Source organism: Coregonus lavaretus, assembly GCF_964263955.1.
Source record: "Coregonus lavaretus genome assembly, chromosome: 8".
NCBI lineage: Eukaryota > Metazoa > Chordata > Actinopteri > Salmoniformes > Salmonidae > Coregonus > Coregonus lavaretus.
This window is the reverse complement of record NC_139995.1, coordinates 4,610,676-4,630,231: the sequence shown is the minus strand read 5'-3', so window position 1 is coordinate 4,630,231 and position 19,556 is coordinate 4,610,676. Positions and strand designations below refer to the sequence as shown.

Below are 19,556 nucleotides of genomic sequence, written 5' to 3'. Positions count from 1 at the left end.
TTTTCACTCTGTCATTTAGGTTAGTATTGTGGAGTAACTACAATGTTGATCCATCCTCAGTTCTCTCCCATTACATTCATTAAACTCTGTTTTAAAGTCATGGTGAAATCCCTGAGCGGTTTCCTTCCTCTCCGGCAACCGAGTTAGGAAGGATGCTTATATCTTTGTAGTGACTGGGTGTATTGATACACCATCCAAAGTGTAATTAATAACATCACCATTCTCAAAAGGTATTGTCAATGTCTGCTTTTGTAAAAAAAAAAATCCCATCTACCAATAGGTGCCCTTCTTTGCGAGGAATGGAAAACCTCCCTGGTCTTTGTGGTTGAATCTGTGTTTGAAATGTATTGCTTGATTGAGGGACCTTATAGATAATTGTATGTGTGGGGTACAGAGATGAAGCAGTCATTATTGCACACAGAGTGAGTCCATGCAACTTATGAAGCACATTTCCATTCCTGAACTTATTTAGGCTTGCAAAGTGATTGAATGCATATATATTTTTGGTACTTTTTACCCCGCTCTCTCCCCAATTTACAGTCTTCTCCCATCGCTGCACCTCCCGTACGGACTCGGGAGATGCGAAGGTCGAGAGCCATGCGTCCTCCGAAACACGGCCCTGCCAAGCGGCACTGCTTCTTGACTCACTTAACCCGGAAGCCAGCCGCACCAATGTGTCGGAGGAAACACCATACGCTGAGGTCAGCGTGCATGCGCCCGGCCTGCCACAATGTGTCGCTGGGCCAATTGTGCGCCGCCTCACGGGTCATGGGTCTCCCGGTCGCGGCCGGCTGCAATACAGACTGGGATCGAACCCAGGTCTGTAGCGACGCCTCTAGCACTGCGATGCAGCGCCTTAGACCGCTGCACCACTCGGGAGGCCTAGGGGTTGAATACTTATTGACTCAAGACATTTCAGCTTTTCATTATTTACTAATTTCTAAAAACATAATTCCACTAACATTTTGGGGTATTGTGTGTAGGCCAATGACACAAAATCTCAATTTAAATGTTTAATTCCGGTTGTAACAACAAAATGTGGAATAAGTCAAATAGCCACCCTTTTCCTTGATGACAACTTTGCACACTCTTGGCATTCTCTCAACCAGCTTCATGAGGTAGTCACATGGAATGCATTTCAATTAACAGGACTGCCTTCTTAAAAGTTAATTTGTGGAATTTCTTTCCTTCTTAATGCGTTTGACCCAATCAGTTGTGTTGTGACAAGGGGAGTACAGAAGATAGCCCTATTTGGTAAAAGACCAAGTCTATTATGGCAAGAACAGCTCAAATAAGCAAAGAGAAAAAACTGTCTTCAAGACATAAAGGTCAGTCAATACGGAACATTTCAAGAACTTTGAACGTTTTCAAGTGCAGTCACAAAAAACATCAAGCGCTATGATGAAACTGGTTCTCATGAGGACTGCCACAGGAATGGAAGACCCAGAGTTACCTCTGCTGCAGAGGATAAGTTCATTAGAGTTACCATTCTCAGAAATTGCAGCCCAAATAAATGCTTCGCAGAGTTCAAGTAACAGAAACATCTCAAAATCAACTGTTCAGAGGAGACTGTGTGAATCAGGCCTTCATTGTCGAATTGCTGCAAAGAAACCACTACTAAAGGACACCAATAAGAAGAAGAGACCTGCTTGGGCCAAGAAACACGAGAAATGCACATTAGACCGGTGGAAATATGTCCTTTGGTCTGGAGTCCAAATTTGCGATTTTTGTTTAAAACCGCCGTGGCTTTGTGAGACGCGGTGTGGATGAACAATGATCTCTGCATGTGTATTTCCCACTGTAAAGCATGGAGGAGGTGTGATGGTGTGGGGGTGCTTTGCTGGTGACACGGTCTGTGATTTATTTAAAATACAAGGCACACTTAACCAGCATGGCTACCACAGCGATATGCCATCCCATCTGGTTTGGGCTTAGTGGGACTATCATTTGTTTTTCAACATGACAATGACCAAAACACCTCCATGCAGTGTAAGGGCTATTTGACCAAGAAGGAGAGTGATGGAGTGCTGCATCAGATGGCCTGGCTTCCACAATCCCCCGACCTCAACCCAATTGAGATGGTTTGGGATGAGTCGGACGGCAGAGTGAAGGAAAAGCAGCCAACAAGTGCTCAGCATATGTGGAATGAAAATAGTTGTGCAGCGACTCTCCACATCCAACCTGACAGAGCTTAAGAGGATCTGCAGAGAAGAATGGGAGAAACTCCACAAATACAGGTATGCCAAGCTTGTAGCGTTATACCCAAGAAGACTCGAGGCTGTAATCGCTGCCAAAGGTGCTTCAACAAAGTACTGAGTAAATGGTCTGAATACTTATGTAAATGTGATTTCAGTTTTTTATTTGTAGTTAATTTGCAAAAAGTTCCAGAAACCTGTTTGTTTCTTCCTCATTATGGGGTAGTGTGTGTATATTAACGGGGAAAAAATAATTTAATCCATTTTAGAATAAGGCTGTAATGTAACACAATGTAGAAAAGGTCAAGGGGTCTGAATACTTTCTGAATGCACTGTATCCCCCTAACTGCCTTGAATACCTACAGTTGAAGTCGGAAGTTTACATACACCTTAGCCAAATACAATTAAACTAAGTTTTCACAATTCCCGACATTTAATCCTAGTAAAAATTCCCTGTTTTAGGTCAGTTAGGATCACCACTTTATTTTAAGAATGTGAAACGTCAGAATAATAGTAGAGAGTGATTTATTTCAGCTTTTATTTCTTTCATCACATTCACTCAATTAGTATTTGGTAGCATTTACTTAAAATTGTTTAACTTGGGTCAAACATTTCGGGTAGCCTTCCACAAGCTTCCCACAATAATTTGGGTGGATTTTGGCCCATTCCTCCAGACAGAGCTGGTGTAACTGAGTCCGGTTTGTAGGCCTCCTTGCTCGCAAACGCTTTTTCAGTTCTGCCCACAAACTTTCTAAAGGATTGAGGTCAGGGCTTTGTGATGGCCACTCCAATACCTTGACTTTGATGTCCTTAAGCCATTTTTCCACAACTTTGGAAGTATGCTTGGGGTCATTGTCCATTTGGAAGACCCATTTGCGACCAAGTTTAACTTCCTGACTGATGTCTTGAGATGTTGCTTCAATATATCCACATAATTCTCCTTCCTCATGATGCCATCTATTTTGTGAAGTGCACCAGTCCCTCCTGCAGCAAAGCACCCCCACAGCATGATGCTGCCACCCCCGTGCTTCACGGTTGGGATGGTGTTCTTCAGCTTGCAAGCAGCCCCCTTTTTCCTCCAAACATAACGATGGTCATTATGGCCAAACAATTCTATTTTTGTTTCATCAGACCAGAGGACATTTCTCCAAAAAGTACGATCTTTGTCCCCATGTGCAGTTGCAAACCGTAGTCTGGCTTTTTTATGGCGGTTTTGGAGCAGTTGCTTCTTCCTTGCTGAGCGGCCTTTCAGGTTATGTCGATATAGGACTAGTTTTACTGTGGATATAGATACTTTTGTACCGGTTTCCTCTAGCATCTTCACAAGATCCTTTGCTGTTGTTCTGGGATTGATTTGCACCAAAGTACGTTCATCTCTAGGAGACAGAACACATCTCCTTCCTGAGCGGTATGACGGCTGCGTGGTCCCATGGTGTTTATACTGGCGTACTATTGTTTGTACAGATGAACGTGGTACCTTCAGGCATTGGAAATTGCTCCCAAGGATGAACCAGACTTGTGGAGGTCTAAAAAACAATTCTGAGGTCTTGGCTGATTTCTTTTGATTTTCCCATGATGTCAAGCAAAGAGCTACTGAGTTTTAAGGTAGGCCTTGAAATACATCCACAGGTACACCTCCAATTGACTCAAATTATGTCAATTAGCCTATCAGAAGCTTCTAAAGCCATGACTTCATTTTCTGGAATTTTCCAAGCTGTTTAAAGGCACAGTCAACTTAATGTATATAAACTTCTGACCCACTGGAATTGTGATACAGTGAATTATAAGTGAAATAATCTGTCTGTAAACAATTGTTGTAAAAATTACTTGTGTCATGCACAAAGGAGATGTCCTAACCGACTTGCCAAAAGTATAGTTTGGTAACAAGAAATGTGTGGAGTGGTTGAAAAACGAGTTTTAATGACTCCAACCTAAGTGTATGTAAACTTCCGATTTCAACTGTATGTTGATCCTACAGCTATTGTATGCAGTAATCATGTGCCTATGAACCAGAGTTATACTGTTAGCACTGAAGCGGGGTACCCTAGTAGGAAGTCCACTGTGTGCAGCTCACCTTGCACTATCAACGTGAGCAAGTCTACTTCTGATAAGCTTCCCGGTAAAGCATTAAAAACAATCAAGCAATCCAGAAAAGTGCTAAAAATAGCCCATATTAAGATATGTAGCCTAAGAAACAAGGTTCATGAAGTCCATAACTTGCTTTTAACTGATGACATTTCATATTCTGACTCTCTCTGAAACTCACTTAAATAATACCTTTGATGATACAGTGGTAGCAATACGTGGTTATAACATCTACCGAAAAGCCAGAAAAGCCAATGGGGGCGGTGTTGCGGTCTATATTCAGAATCACATTACTGTAAAGAGAGGATCTCATGTTAAATACTGTTGAAGTAATATGGCTGCAGGTTCATCATCCTCACCTAAAGCCCATTCTTGTGGGAAGCTGCTCTAGACCACCAAGTGCTAACAGTCAGTATCTGGATAATATGTGTGAAATGCTTGATAATGTATGTGATAACAACAGAGAGGTATATTTTCTGGGTGAATTCAATATTGACTGGCTTTCATCAAGCTGCCCACTCAATGACCGAAAAACTGTTAAATACCCTTGGATTGATGAGGAATTGAATGGTATGGTTGAGAGGGATGAGGCAAAAGGTATGGCAAATAAGTCTGGCAGCACAACCGATTGGTAAACTTACTGCAAAATTGAGAAATCATGTGACTAAACTAGATAAAAATAAGAAACTATACTATAGAAAGAACGATAGTAAAAAGCTTTGGAGCACCTTAAATGAAATTTTAGGCAAAAAGGCAAACTCTGCTCCATCATTTATTGAATCAGATGGTTCATTCATTACAAACCCATTGATATTGCCAACTACTTTAATACTTTTTTTCATTGGCAGGATTAGCAAATTTAGGCATGACATACCAGCATCAAACGCTGACACTACACATCCAAGTACAGTGGGGCAAAAAAGTATTTAGTCAGCCACCAATTGTGCAAGTTCTCCCACTTAAAAAGATGAGAGAGGCCTGTAATTTTCATCATATGTACACGTCAACTATGACAGACAAATTGAGAAAAAAAAATCCAGAAAATCCCATTGTAGGATTTTTAATGAATTTATTTGCAAATTATGGTGGAAAATAAGTATTTGGTCACCTACAAACAAGCAAGATTTCTGGCTCTCACAGACCTGTAACTTCTTCTTTAAGAGGCTCCTCTGTCCTCCACTCGTTACCTGTATTAATGGCACCTGTTTGAACTTGTTATCAGTATAAAAGACACCTGTCCACAACCTCAAACAGTCACACTCCAAACTTCACAATGGCCAAGACCAAAGAGCTGTCAAAGGACACCAAAAACAAAATTGTAGACCTGCACCAGGCTGGGAAGACTGAATCTGCAACAGGTAAGCAGCTTGGTTTGAAGAAATCAACTGTGGGAGCAATTATTAGGAAATGGAAGACATACAAGACCACTGATAATCTCCCTCGATCTGGGGCTCCATGCAAGATCTCACCCCGTGGGGTCAAAATGATCACAAGAACGGTGAGCAAAAATCCCAGAACCACACGGGGGGACCTAGTGAATGACCTGCTGAGAGCTGGGACCAAAGTAACAAAGCCAACCATCAGTAACACACTACGCCGCCAGGGACTCAAATCCTGCAGTGCGAGACGTGTCCCCCTGCTTAAGCCAGTACATGTCCAGGCCCGTCTGAAGTGTATTTGGATGATCCAGAAGAGGATTGGGAGAATGTCATATGGTCAGATGAAACCAAAATATAACTTTTTGGTAAAAACTCAACTCGTCATGTTTGGAGGACAAAGAATGCTGAGTTGCATCCAAAGAACACCATACCTACTGTGAAGCATGGGGTTGGAAACATCATGCTTTGGGGCTGTTTTTCTGCAAAGGGACCAGGACGACTGATCCGTGTAAAGGAAAGAATGAATGGGGCCATGTATCGTGAGATTTTGAGTGAAACCCTCCTTCCATCAGCAAGGGCATTGAAGATGAAACGTGGCTGGGTCTTTCAGCATGACAATGATCCCAAACACACCGCCTGGGCAACGAAGGAGTGGCTTCGTAAGAAGCATTTCAAGGTCCTGGAGTGGCCTAGCCAGTCTCCAGATCTCAACCCCATAGAAAATATTTGGAGGGAGTTGAAAGTCTGTGTTGCCCAGCGACAGCCCCAAAACATCACTGCTCTAGAGGAGATCTGCATGGAGGAATGGGCCAAAATACCAGCAACAGTGTGTGAAAACCTTGTGAAGACTTACAGAAAACGTTTGACCTGTGTCATTGCCAACAAAGGGTATATAACAAAGTATTGAGAAACTTTTGTTATTGACCAAATACTTATTTTCCACCATCATATGCCAATAAATTCATTAAAAATCCTACAATGTGATTTTCTGGATTTTTTTTTCTATTTTTGTCTGTCATAGTTGACGTGTACCTATGATGAAAATTACAGGCCTCTCTCATCTTTTTAAGTGGGAGAACTTGCACAATTGATGGCTGACTAAATACTTTTTTTCCCCACTGTATATCTGATCCACTTATGAAGACAAGCATTGTACTTTTGAATTCCGTAAAGTGAGTCTGGAAGAGGTGAAAAAATGGTTGTCTGTCAACAATGACAAGCCGCCAGGGTCTGACAACCTGGATGGAAAATTACTGAGGATAATAGCGGACGATATTGCCACTCCTATTTGCCATATCTTAAATTTAAGCCTACTAGAAAGTGTATGCCCTCAGGCCTGGAGGGAAGCAAAAGTCATTCCGTTACCTAAGAATAGTAAAGCCCCCTTTACTGGCTCAAATAGCCGAACCAATCAGCCAGTATGAAAATGTATGCACTCACTAACTAATCTGGATAAGAGCGTCTGCTAAATGACTAAAATGTAAAATGTATAATGTTACCAACCCTTAGTAAACTTTTGGAAACAATTGTGTTTGACCAGACACAATGCTATTTTACAGTAAACAAATTGAAAACAGACTTTCAGCATGCTTATAGGGAAGGACATTCAACAAGCACAGCACTTACACAAATGACTGATGATTGGCTGAGAGAAATCGATGATAAAAATATTTTGGGGGCTGATTTGTTAGACTTCAGTGCGGCTTTTGACATTATCGATCATAGTCTGCTGCTGGAAAAACGTATGTGTTATGGCTTTACACCCCCTGCTATATTGTGGATAAAAAGTGACCTGTCTAACAGAACACAGAGGGTGTTCTTTAATGGGAGCATTTCCAACATAATCCAGGTAGAATCAGGAATTTCCCAGGGCAGCTGTCTAGGTCCCTTACTTTTTTCTATCTTTATTAATGATATGCCACTGGCTTTGAGTAAAGCCAGTGTGTCTATGTATGCGGATGACTCAACACTATACACGTCAGCTACTACAGCGACTGAAATGACTGCAACACTTAACAAAGAGCTGCAGTTAGTTTCAGAATGGTTGGCAAGGAATAAGTTAGTCCTTCATGTTTCAAAAACTAAAATCATTGTATTTGGAACAAATCATTCACTAAACCCCAAACCTCAACTAAATCTTGTAATGAATAATGTGGAAATTGAGCAAGTTGACGTGACTAAACTGCTTGGAGTAACCCTGGATTGTAAACTGTCATGGTCAAAACATATTGATACAACAGTAGCTAAGATGGGGAGTAGTCTGTCCATAATAAAGCGCTGCTCTGCCTTCTTAAAAACACTATCAACAAGACAGGTCCTACAGGCCCTAGTTTTGTCGCACCTGGACTACTGTTCAGTCGTGTGGTCAGGTGCCACAAAGAGGTACTTAGGAAACTTACAATTGGCTCAGAACAGGGCAGCACGGCTGGCCCTTAAAAGTACACGGGGAGCTAACAATGTTAATCTCTCATTGCTCAAAGTGGAGGAGAGATTGACTTTATCACTACTTGTTTTTGTAAGAAGTGTTGACAAGCTGAATGTACCAAGCTGTCTGTTTAAACTACTAGCACACAGTTCGGACACGCATGCGTACTCCACAAGACATGCCAACAGAGGTCTCTTCACAATCCCCAAGTCCAGAACAGACTATGGAAGGCCACAGTACTACATAGAGCCATGACTACATGGAACTCTATTCCACATCAGGAAACTGATGCAAGCAGTAGAATCAGATTGAAAAAAAAAAAGGTAAAAATACGCTTTATGGAACAGCGGGTGCTGTGAAGAGACACACAAAAAGGTACAGACACACGAATACAAGCGCTAGCATGCTTGTCAGCACTCTACACACACGTACATTGTAATATTGTTGTATGGTAGTATTATAAATGTTGTATTGTAGATATGTAGTGGTGTAATAATGTTAAATGATGTACTGTTTTATATTTTGTTTTATATGTAATGTAAGTGCCTTAATGTGTTTGGACCCCATGAAGAGTAGCTGCTGCCTTGGCAACAGCTAATGGGGATCCCTAATAAATACAAATCCCAAAATTGTCCCCTAAATCCTACACCAGGGATCATCAACTAGATTCAGCCATGGGACGATTTTTTCTTGAGCGGATGGTCGGAACATAATTACAAATTATTTGTAGGTGGCAAATTGACCACAAGAAGCCCAAACATATGTTTGACTAAAACAATCATTTCAAACCTTGTTTAGATTTGTATATGATCACTTGTCTCTATTTTGCATGGGAAAAGGCCTACTTGGGAACAGATTTCTTAAATTAAAATCAATTGGAGCTGATTCCCTGATGTTTTTTACAGTCTTTTATGTCCAACAATGAAAATTCCAAACTATACATAGTTGTTTTGCTCAGAAAACTTGGGGGGCCAAATAAAACCATTTGGCCCGCGGGCCGCCAGTTGGGGAACCCTGCCCTACACACTGGTGGAGATCTGAGACGATTTGATTGGTATTAGCAATATAGTGTAACTTCCATCTAGGCGGGCAAGGTCAACCGATTATTATATTGCTTACACCTGTCAAATAATCTCAGATCTCCATAAATTCATAGGGCATAGAGTTTCGGAGATGATTTGGGATTTGGACATTCTTACACTCACACACTTAAGCCTTGTTCACACTGCAGGCCTTAATGCTCAAAATCTGTTTTGTTTTTCAAATCTGTTTTGGAATACTGACTGTCCAAACAGCAAGTTACAAGTTACCAAATCGGATTTGTTTGTGTTCAGACAGCATTCATTTGCGGTGTGTGCGCAGTGGTGTAGGCTGATTGGTGGTGGTGCTCGTGCTTCCTATCATTCAGAAGTTAAGCAGCAAGCTAAGGTGACAATAATGCCTGCCATGGAAGTTTCCCAGTTGCTTTGAATGTTCAAAATTATAGTGTAAGAAAACGTTTAAAACCTCAAAGGATAAAATGATCCAACTTTCTAAATGAGTCCTTTTTGGCTAGCCACAGCAGTCAATTAGATGGCTAAGTATAGCGGTTTAGCGTTCTAGTGCATTCACTCATTTGTTTGTAAACAATTAATGAGCTACACTATATACACATAAGTATGTGGACACCCCTTCAAATTAGTGGATTCGGCAATTCAGCCACACCCGTTGCCGACAGGTGTATAACATCGAGCACACAGCCATGCAATCTCCATAGACAAGCATTGGCAGTAGAATGGCCTTACTGAAGAGCTCAGTGACATTCAACGTGGTACCGTCATAGAATGCCACCTTTCCAACAAGTCAGTTTGTCAAATGTCTATCCTGCTAAAGCTGCCCCGGTCAACTGTAAGTGCTGTTATTGTGAAGTGGAAACGTCTAGGAGCAACAACGGCTCAACTGCGAAGTGGTAGGCCACACAAACTCACAGAATGGGACCGCCGAGTGCTGAAGCACGTAGCGCGTAAAAATTGTCTGTCATCAGATGCAACACTCACTACAGAGTTCCAAACTGCCTCGAAGCAACGTCAGCTCAATAACTGTTTGTTGAGAGCTTCATGAAATGGGTTTCCATGGCCGAGCAGCTGCACTCAAGCCTAAGATCACCATGTGCAATGCCAAGAGTCGGCTGGAGTGGTGTAACGCTCGCTGCCATTGGACTCTGGAGCAGTCGAAACGCGTTCTCTGGACTGTTGAATCACTCTTCACCATCTGGTAGTCCGACGGACAAATCTGGGTTTGGCGGACGCCAGGAGAACACTACCTGCCCCAATGCATAGTGCCAACTGTAAAGTTTGGTGGAGGAGGAATAATGGTCTGGGGCTGTTTTTAATGGTTCGGGCTAGGTCCCTTAGTTCCAGTGAAGGGAAATCTTAACGCTACAGCATACAATTACATTTTTGACGATTCTGTGCTTCCAACTTTGTGGCAACAGTTTGGGGAAAGCCCTTTCCTGTTTCAGCATGACAATGCCCCCATGCACAAAGTGAGGTCCATACAGAAATGGTTTGTCGAGATCGGTCTGGAAGAACGACTGGCATGCACAGAGCCCTGACCTCAACCCCATCGAACACCTTTGGAATGAATTGGACCGCCGACTGCGAGCCAGGCCTAATCGCCCAACATCAGTGTCCGACCTCACTAATGCTTGTGGCTGAATGGAAGCAAGTCCCTGCAGCAATGTTCCAACATCTAGTGGAAAGCCTTCCCAGAAGAGTGGAGGCTGTTATAGTAGCAAAGAGGGGACCAACTCCATATTAATGCCCATGACTTTGGAATGAGATGTTTGATGAGCAGGTGTCCACATACTTTTGGTCATGTAGTGTAGTTAGCTACCACGTCATGTTCTTGTCAAACTGTCAACAGAGTAGCTAGCAAGCAACAAGAAATGCCAAATAAAAGTATAAAAACCACTTGAGTGCAAATAAATCAGATTTGACCATTCAGAAACAAGTCGAATGGCCAGGAATCAGATTTGTATCTGATTTCAAACCACCTACGAAGGTGGTTTGAAATGTGGCTTGAAATATCCGATTCCATGTGCTTTTTGGCTGTTCAGACTGCAGGAAAAATAACAGATTCGAATCGGATATGCAAAAAATTTGGATTTGCGTCAAACCGCCAATGTGAACAAGACTTTAGTCACTATTTCAGGGCCAGGATGTTCTCTGCCTCTCCCTCTGTGTTTCTCTCTTTTTCTGTCCTAGTTAACAAGATGTTAGACCTGGCCTTACCTGGTGAAACCTGGAAGGACCCACACACGCCTCTTACTTTTTCTCTGAGAAGGTATCAGGATGTTTGCTTAACTGGCTCTACTTCTCTGAAACACCACACTCCCACTGCTATTGTGTATTGTTATTCATTTAGATTCTCTACTCTATTACACTTTTAAACTAATGATTTTGTCTTGTGTGATCTAGATCCCTCAAACTCAACTCTGGACCTCGAAGCCAGTTCCACTGCATTTTTTCATTGTTCCCTAATAATCAGGGACTGACTTAGACCTGGAACACCAGGTGGGTGTAATTAATGATCAGGTAGAACAGAAACCAGCAGGCTCCAGACCATCTAGGGTAAGAGTTGATTACCCCTGATCCAGATAAATGTCCTCTCACTAAACGTTACCACCAAGCATCAAGGTCAGCACTCAGGTATTTGCAGTGAAATTGTCACTCTGTTTATTCTCAAATAAAAACACTGTATACATGGGGCTACAACATAATTAGGGTGCAGCCAGAACAGGTGATGAATAAATTGTGTGATGAAGTGCTTTTTTGGAAATGTTATAGCACATATATCATATAGGTGTAGGAATTCATACCCAGTCTCTGTCATACATCTTTGTCTTTCACCTGAGTCAGTATAATAACACTTCCATGACAGGTAATATAGCCTACAGCAGTGCATCCTAACCCTCTCAGGGACCACCAGGCATGTCACATTTGTTGCAGCCCTAAACTGGCACACCCGATTCAATTAGTCAACTATCACCAAGCCCTTGCTTGACTAATTGAATCAAGTGTATCAGTTCAGTGCTACAACAAATGTGAAACGTCTGGTGGTACCCGAGGAGAGGGTTGGGAAGCAATGCCCTACAGTGTAATCTATATTTCCTTTCATTGCAGTGTTATTGTAAGTCATTAAAAACCAGTTCGATTTTTTTATATTATTTTTTTGGTACTTTTTACCCCTTTTTCTCCCCAATTGGTAGTTATAGTCATTACCCCTCAAGAACATAGTGGCCTCCATCATTCTTAAATGGAAGAAGTTTGGAGCCACCAAGACTTTTCCTAGAGCTGGCCGCCCGGCCAAACTGAGCAATCGGGGGAGAAGGGCCTTGGTCAGGGAGGAGACCAAGAACCCGATGGTCACTCTGACAGAGCTCCAGAGTTCCTCTGTGGAGATGGGAGAACCTTCCAGAAGGACAACCATCTCTGAAGCACTCCACCAAATCAGGCCTTTATTGTAGAGTGGCCAGACGGAAGCCACTCCTCAGTAAAAGGCACATGACAGCTCGCTTGGAGTTTGCCAAAAGCCACCTAAAGACGGTCAGACCATGAGAAACAAGATGAAACTGAGATTGAACTCTTTGGTCTGAATGACAAGCGTCACGTCTGGAGGAAACCTGGCACCATCCCTATGGTGAAGCATGGTGGTGGCAGCATCATGCTGTGGGGATGTTTTTCAGCGGCAGGGATTGGGAGACTAGTACGGATCAAGGCAAAGATGAACGGCGCAAAGTACAGAGAGATCTTTGATGAAAACCTGCTCCAGAGCGCTCAGGACCTCAGACTGGGGCAAAGGTTCACCTTCCAACAGGACAACGACCCTAAGCACACAGCCAAGACAATGTAGGAGTGGCTTCGTGACAAGTCTCTGAATGTCCTTGAGTGGCCCAGCCAGAGCCAAGACTTGAACCCGATCGAACATCTCTGGAGAGACCTGAAAATAGTTGTGCAGCGATGTTCCCCATCCAACCTGACAGAGCTTGAGAGGATCTGCAGAGAATGGGAGAAACTCCCCAAATACAGGTGTGCCAAGCTTGTAGCGTCATACCCAACAAGACTTGAGGCTATAATCGAGGTATTGTGTGTAGATTGATGAGGAAATGTTTTTATTTAATCCATTTTAGAATGTAACATGTGAAAAAGTCAAGGGGTCTGAATACTTTCCGAATGCAATGTATTACCATTTATACCGTGAACATTTCCTGTGAACGTTACCCCTCAAATACTGTGCAAAATTCACTCGCAAATGTTCAGTATTTCTCTTAAAATAAATTGGGTTGCTATCCCATTCACCCATAGCTGAAAACTACACATAAGCACCTTCTTCGGTGGTTTATCTACTTTTGTTTGAGACCGCACGGCAAATCAGCGTAGAAGTTGGATTGTACAAGTTGGAAAAATCCAACGCATGCGACACACAGCACGCACCACAGCCTTGTCCGGCAGATGAGTCGCAGATTTCCACCGGAACACATACAGTTTTATGGCCTACTGTTTTAGCCTTCTTTCTTACGCATGTCACACTTCTGCCACATGGCGGCGACATTTGATGAGTCGTCGTTGGCTATTGATAATAGAACCCAGTAGAAAATGTGTGATTTTATAGCAAAATGAAGTTTATATCCCCTCGTAATACTAGACAACAATAAGGGAATAACTGTGAAAGCGTGTCAATTCTCTGCTATGAGAAAGGGCTGGTGATTTGCGCTCACCAGAGGTAGTGTGGTGGCACCCTCTGGTGGCGTCAAAGAGAGCCACTTTTATCGAAATAACATGGCCCTGTGCCCCTAGTTTCAAGGGGACAAAGAGTGATATACAGTACCAGCCAAAGGTTTGGACACACAACCATCTCAGTTGGGTTGAGGTCGGGGGATTGTGGAGGCCAGGTCATATGATGCAGCACTCCATCACTCTCTTTCTTGGTCAAATAGCCCTTACACTGCCTGGAGGTGTGTTGGGTCATAGTCCTGTTGAAAAACAAATGATAGTCCCAAACCAGATGGGATGGCATATCACTGCAGAATGCTGTGGTAGCCATGCTGGTTAAGTGTGCCTTGAATTCTAAATAAATCACTTACAATGTCACCAGCAAAGCACCCCCACACCATCACACCTCCTCCTCCGTGGTTCAAGGTGGGAACCACACATGCAGAGATCATCCATTCACCTACTCTGCGTCTCACAAAGACACGTCGGTTGGAACCAAAAATCTCACATTTGGACTCATCAGACCAAAGGACAGATTTCCACCGGTCTAATGTCCATTGCTCGTGTTTCTTGGCCCAAACAAGTATTTTCTTCTTATTGGTGTCCTTTAGTCGTGGTTTCTTTGCAGCAATTCGACCATGAAGGCCTGATTCACGCAGTCTCCTCTGAACAGTTGATGTTGAGATGTGTCTGTTAATTGAACTCTGTGAAGCATTTATTTGGGCTGCAATTTCTGAGGCTGGTAACTAATGAACTTATCCTTTGCAGCAGAGGTAACTCCGGGTCTTCCTTTCCTGTGGCAGTCCTCTTGAGACACAGTTTCATTATAGCGCTTGATGGGTTTTTGCGACTGCACTTGAAGAAAAAAGTTCTTGAAATCTTCCGGATTGATTGATCATGTCTTAAAGTAATGATGGATTGTCGTTTCTCTTTGCTCATTTGAGCTGTTCTTGCCATAATATGGACTTGGTCTTTTACCAAATAGGGCTATCTTCTGTATACCACCCCTACCTTGTCACAACAGAACTGATTGGCTCAAACGCATTAAGGAGGAAAGAAATTCCACAAATTAACTTTTAACAAGGCACACCTGTTAATTAAAATGCAGTCTAGGTGACTACCTCATGAAGCTGGTTGAGAGAATGCCAAGAGTGTGCAAAGCTGTCATCAAGGCAAAGGGTGGCTACTTTGAAGAGTCTCAAATATAAAATATATTTTGATTTGTTTAACACTTTTTTGGTTACTACATGATTCCATATGTGTTATTTCGTAGTTTTGATGTCTTTCACTATTATTCTACAATGTAGAAAATAGTAAAAATAAGAAAAACCCTTGAATGAGTAGGTTTTCCAAACTTTTGACTAGTACTGTATACTGAACAAAAATATAAACGTAACATCTAAAGTGTTGGTCCCAGGTTTCATTAGCTGAAATTAAAGATGCCAGATATTTTCCATACGCACAAATTTGTTTACATTCCTGTTAGTGAGCGTTTCTCCTTTGCCAAGATAATCCATACACCTAAAAGGTGTGGCATATCAAGAAGCTGATTAAACAGCATGATCATTACACAGGTGCACCTTGTGCTAGGGACAATAAACAGGCCACTAAAATGAGCAGTTTTGTCACATAATACAATGCCACAGATGTCTCAATTGGCATGCTGACTGCAGGAATATCCTTTAGAGCTGTTGCCAGAGAATTGAATGTTCATTTCTCTACCATAAGCCACCTCCAATATCGTTTTAGAGAATTTGGCAGTACGTTCAACCGGCCTCACAACCGCAGACCACCTGTATGGCGTCGTGTGGGCGAGCGGTTTGGCTAGCTGAAGTGAGCACTGTGTATGAACACTATAGCCGTGAGGCTAGTTTATGCATTAGCTAGCTATCTAGCAAGCACCTCGTTAGGCTAGGGTAAGCTATAGCTAGCACAGTGCTAGCCGAAGGGTGCGTTGTTCGACTTCGGTTGAAAGTCTTCCATGACTGTAATGCCTTGAGGCTAAACCGGTCAGTCTAGTCAAACACAAACGCGTGAACGTAGGTTGAACTAAACGAGAGAATGGAGCTAGCCATACCACTGTCTGGGCAGGTAGGCAACTAGTTTCCGAGTCAACTAGCCTTGCTTATGCAACTGTATGTGCAGGTAGGAATGCTAGTGTGGTTAGCAACACTATCGACAGGAGCGGAGGTCCTACGTTTGGCAATGTTAAACTCACAGTTCGCCTGAGAACAGTTCAGTAGGGAGACAGCAATTTAGTTGTGCGATTGGTTCTTCGAGCCGTCAGTGATACGCTGAGCAAATCCCGTAGTGAGACTTTGAAATGTGTATTTGAAATAGAACCCTCCCGCCTGAGAAAGTAAAGCCATTCTAGAAAAAGAAAAGCCAGTCAAAACCTTTGTTGCTCTTTTTGTGTCTTGAATTGCACATTTTGTTACCCACAGACCTTCTCACTTCCCACACACACCTTAACCTCTGGGGCTATGTTTGTAGGTTGTACATTAAACATGTCATGTGCTAAAGTCATGAAACCAGTGAGTCAAGTGAAAAAAATCTGTTTCTGGTATGTTTTCACCACCGTTTCGCAATATGATTTAATAGGTCCCAAAAAAGCTCCAGAGGTATGCGGCTGCTCTCAATAGAACACTTCAACTAGGTACTATTTGTCCAGACACATCATTGACAAGTCTTCTTGGAAACCAAAGGTATGGTACAGGCAGCAGATTAACAACCGACAAACATACATATGATTAGTTAGGACATATAGGGCTGCTCCGTGGAGTAAACCCTTTAACACCTGATCCAAGGTTAGTTGTGTTTCACATCTATATGATTTGGCTTCAATATTTAGGAAGGGAATACTCATCCTAAATCTGTGGTTAGAGGCCACGCCTGGTCAGAGACAGGGGAGCACTGAATTTATGACCTGTGTGTGTGTGTGTGTTTGAGAGAGAAAGAGAGGAGTACAGCTGGCCCAGCCTATAGGGTCATAAACCCAGTGCGAATGCCAGTTCATATAACAGGTTTGCGTCCCAAATGGCACCCTATTCCCAATGGGCTCTGATCAAAAGTAGTGCCTTATATAGTGAATAGGGTGCCATTTGGGACGCAGTCCAGGACCTCGCTGACTCAGCACCTTTACAGTGTTTGTATACTGTAAATACTGAATTAGGTGTGTGGAGGGTCCATTTATTTAGAGAAAGGCCTTATAAGATGTCTCACATTATAGGAAAAAATAATGTGGGGGCTGTTGGTGCAATAAAGTACAGTCTGTGACCAAGATGCTGCAGAGAGAAAATAAATGTTCCTCTTTGGTCACACCAGGAAGATAATCAATGGCTGATTGTGTCATTCTGCCACCTACTGGACAGTGGCCATTAGAGGAGGGTGGGAAACTATACCATCTATATACCAGAGGCAGTCCTGTAATAGTAACATCAATTAATTAATATTACACTAATTGAGGTTATTGACTCAGTCTGATTTTCTTGGCTGCTTCTGTAGAAGTTTATATTGGGCCTTTCTTGGCCATTTTGGATTTTGATGTATTAAACTGTACTCAACTCAAACTTCAAGTTCTATTTGGCTGCAAGGACCTACCATTTTTCACAGTGTTGGGGTTCAATTGAGTTCTCTACCCTACTTTCTCTATCCTCCTATAAAGGTGTTTTCACATCAATTTTATCCTTGGTTGACTCGATCCTGATAAAGAAAGAGTGCTCTCTGTAAGGTTGTAGTCTGTAGAGTTATATCTTTCTTGTGGCCTGATGGAGATGGAACTCACCCGCGGCAATGTGTTTGTCCTCTGTGATCTGTTCCAGTCGGCCGAGCAGCGCATCAATGTTGAACTTGATCTGAGTCAACTCTGATTTGATTGCCTGTAGCTCGTTGGATTTTACCGCTGAGTCCACCGTAACAGACAACACCAGAATAGAGATATCAAGAGAGAGAGGGGGACAGCAAAGAAGAGTCATTTAAGTTTGAGATCCACCCAGACATGAATTGCAGCATGGAAGCGAATCAAGAGAAGATTGCTGTATATGGTAACACTGCAAAGCAAATGAAATCCATTAATCTTAGAATTTACTGTTTAAGAACAAATATAAAATTCTAGATGAAAAGTGATGGCTGTGGAGTCGTTCAAGTTCAACCGAGCCGTTTCAGGTCAGAGATTTGCTTGAAGACGTGTCATTGGGTAAATTGTTGATATAGAGCGCCTGCAGGAACTTACACTTCTGCTTGATGGTGCTGCTAGGGAGGACTGAGGAGCGTGCCAACAGCTTGGCGGGCAAATACTTGACTTGACGCACCAGGGGCATGGCCACGTGAGGCCGCTTAACTGGCACTATGCGAGGCACTGGCGACACTCTGCCTCTGTACTCAAACAGCCTACAGAGGGAAAGAGAAAGGGTGACTCATCATTTACACAGCATTTGGTGGAAGGATATGGATACATTGATAATGTACATTTCTGTATTGAGTTATTACAGTAAAGAGGTAATAGTTCTTAATTCTTCAAAGTCTAATCCATTGGGGGGGGGGGTTCTAAGCTGCCATTTACAGTATCTCACAAAAGTGAGTACACCCCTCACATTTTTCTAAATATTTGAGTATATATTTTCATGTGACAACACTGAAGAAATGACACTTTGCTACAATGTAAAGTAGTGAGTGTACAGCTTGTATAACAGTGTACATTTGCTGTCCCCTCAAAATAACTCAACACACAGCCATTAATGTCTAAACCTGTCACGATCGTCTAGAACAGATGAGGACCAAGGCGCAGCGTTGCAGACGAACATACTCTTTATTATATACACGATCAAAACAACAAAACGATAACGTGACAGTTCACGGTCTAACAAAAACCAACTAGAAACAAAATCCCACAAACACGAATGAAAAACAGACTGTTTAAATATGGCTCCCAATCAGAGACAACCATTCACAGCTGACACTCGTTGCCTCTGATTGGGAGTCACTCAGGCCAACATAGAAATGCACAAACTAGAACTCCCAACCTAGAAATAGAATACATAGATCTACACACCCTGGCTCAACATAACAGTGTCCCCAGAGCCAGGGCGTGACAGTATCCCCCCCTAAAGGCGCGGACTCCGACCGCGCCAACTAAATACCACAGGGGAGGGACCGGGTGGGCACTCCGCCTTGGCGGCGGATCCGGCTCCGGGCATGATCCCCACTCCCTCTCTAACCCCCCAAAGTACCCCTGGTCCGGTCTGACCCTGCTGACCGGAGCTGGACTGCACACTGGTGGAGCGGATTACTCTAGCTCCGGCGTGAAGCAGCTGACCCGTGCTGAACCAGGCACCAGTGGAACAGGCACGGGCTGTGCCGGACTGACGACGCACATCACTGGCTTGGTGTGGGGAGCAGGAACGGCCCGAGCCGGGCTGACGAAACGCACCCCTGACTTGGTGCGGGGAGCAGGAGCGGGCCGAACCGGGCTGACGAAACGCACCACTGACTTGGTGCGGGGAGCAGGAACGGGCCGAGCCGGGCTGACGAAGCGCACCACTGACTTGGTGCGGGGAGCAGGAACGGGCCGAGCCGGGCTGACGAAGCGCACCACTGACTTGGTGCGGGGAGCAGGAACGGGCCGAGCCGGGCTGACGAAGCGCACCACTGACTTGGTGCGGGAGCAGGAACGGGCCGAGCCGGGCTGACGAAGCGCACCACTGACTTGGTGCGGGGAGCA

The 19,556-nt window shown here is 43.3% G+C and overlaps 1 protein-coding gene across 3 annotated transcripts in view; it reads right to left on the bottom strand.

Moving 5' to 3' along the window:
• Window positions 1–19,556, bottom strand: part of LOC311134369 (RNA-binding protein Raly-like) — a 201,572-nt gene that overhangs the window by 9,608 nt on the left and 172,408 nt on the right. For all 3 annotated transcript variants that reach the window (XM_084168023.1, XM_084168025.1, XM_084168024.1), the window contains 2 exons: window positions 18,069–18,226; window positions 17,622–17,738 (listed from right to left, as the gene is read on the bottom strand). In XM_084168023.1, coding sequence (XP_084024149.1) covers window positions 17,622–17,738; window positions 18,069–18,226 — 275 coding nt within the window. The remainder of the gene's footprint in view (window positions 1–17,621; window positions 17,739–18,068; window positions 18,227–19,556) is intronic.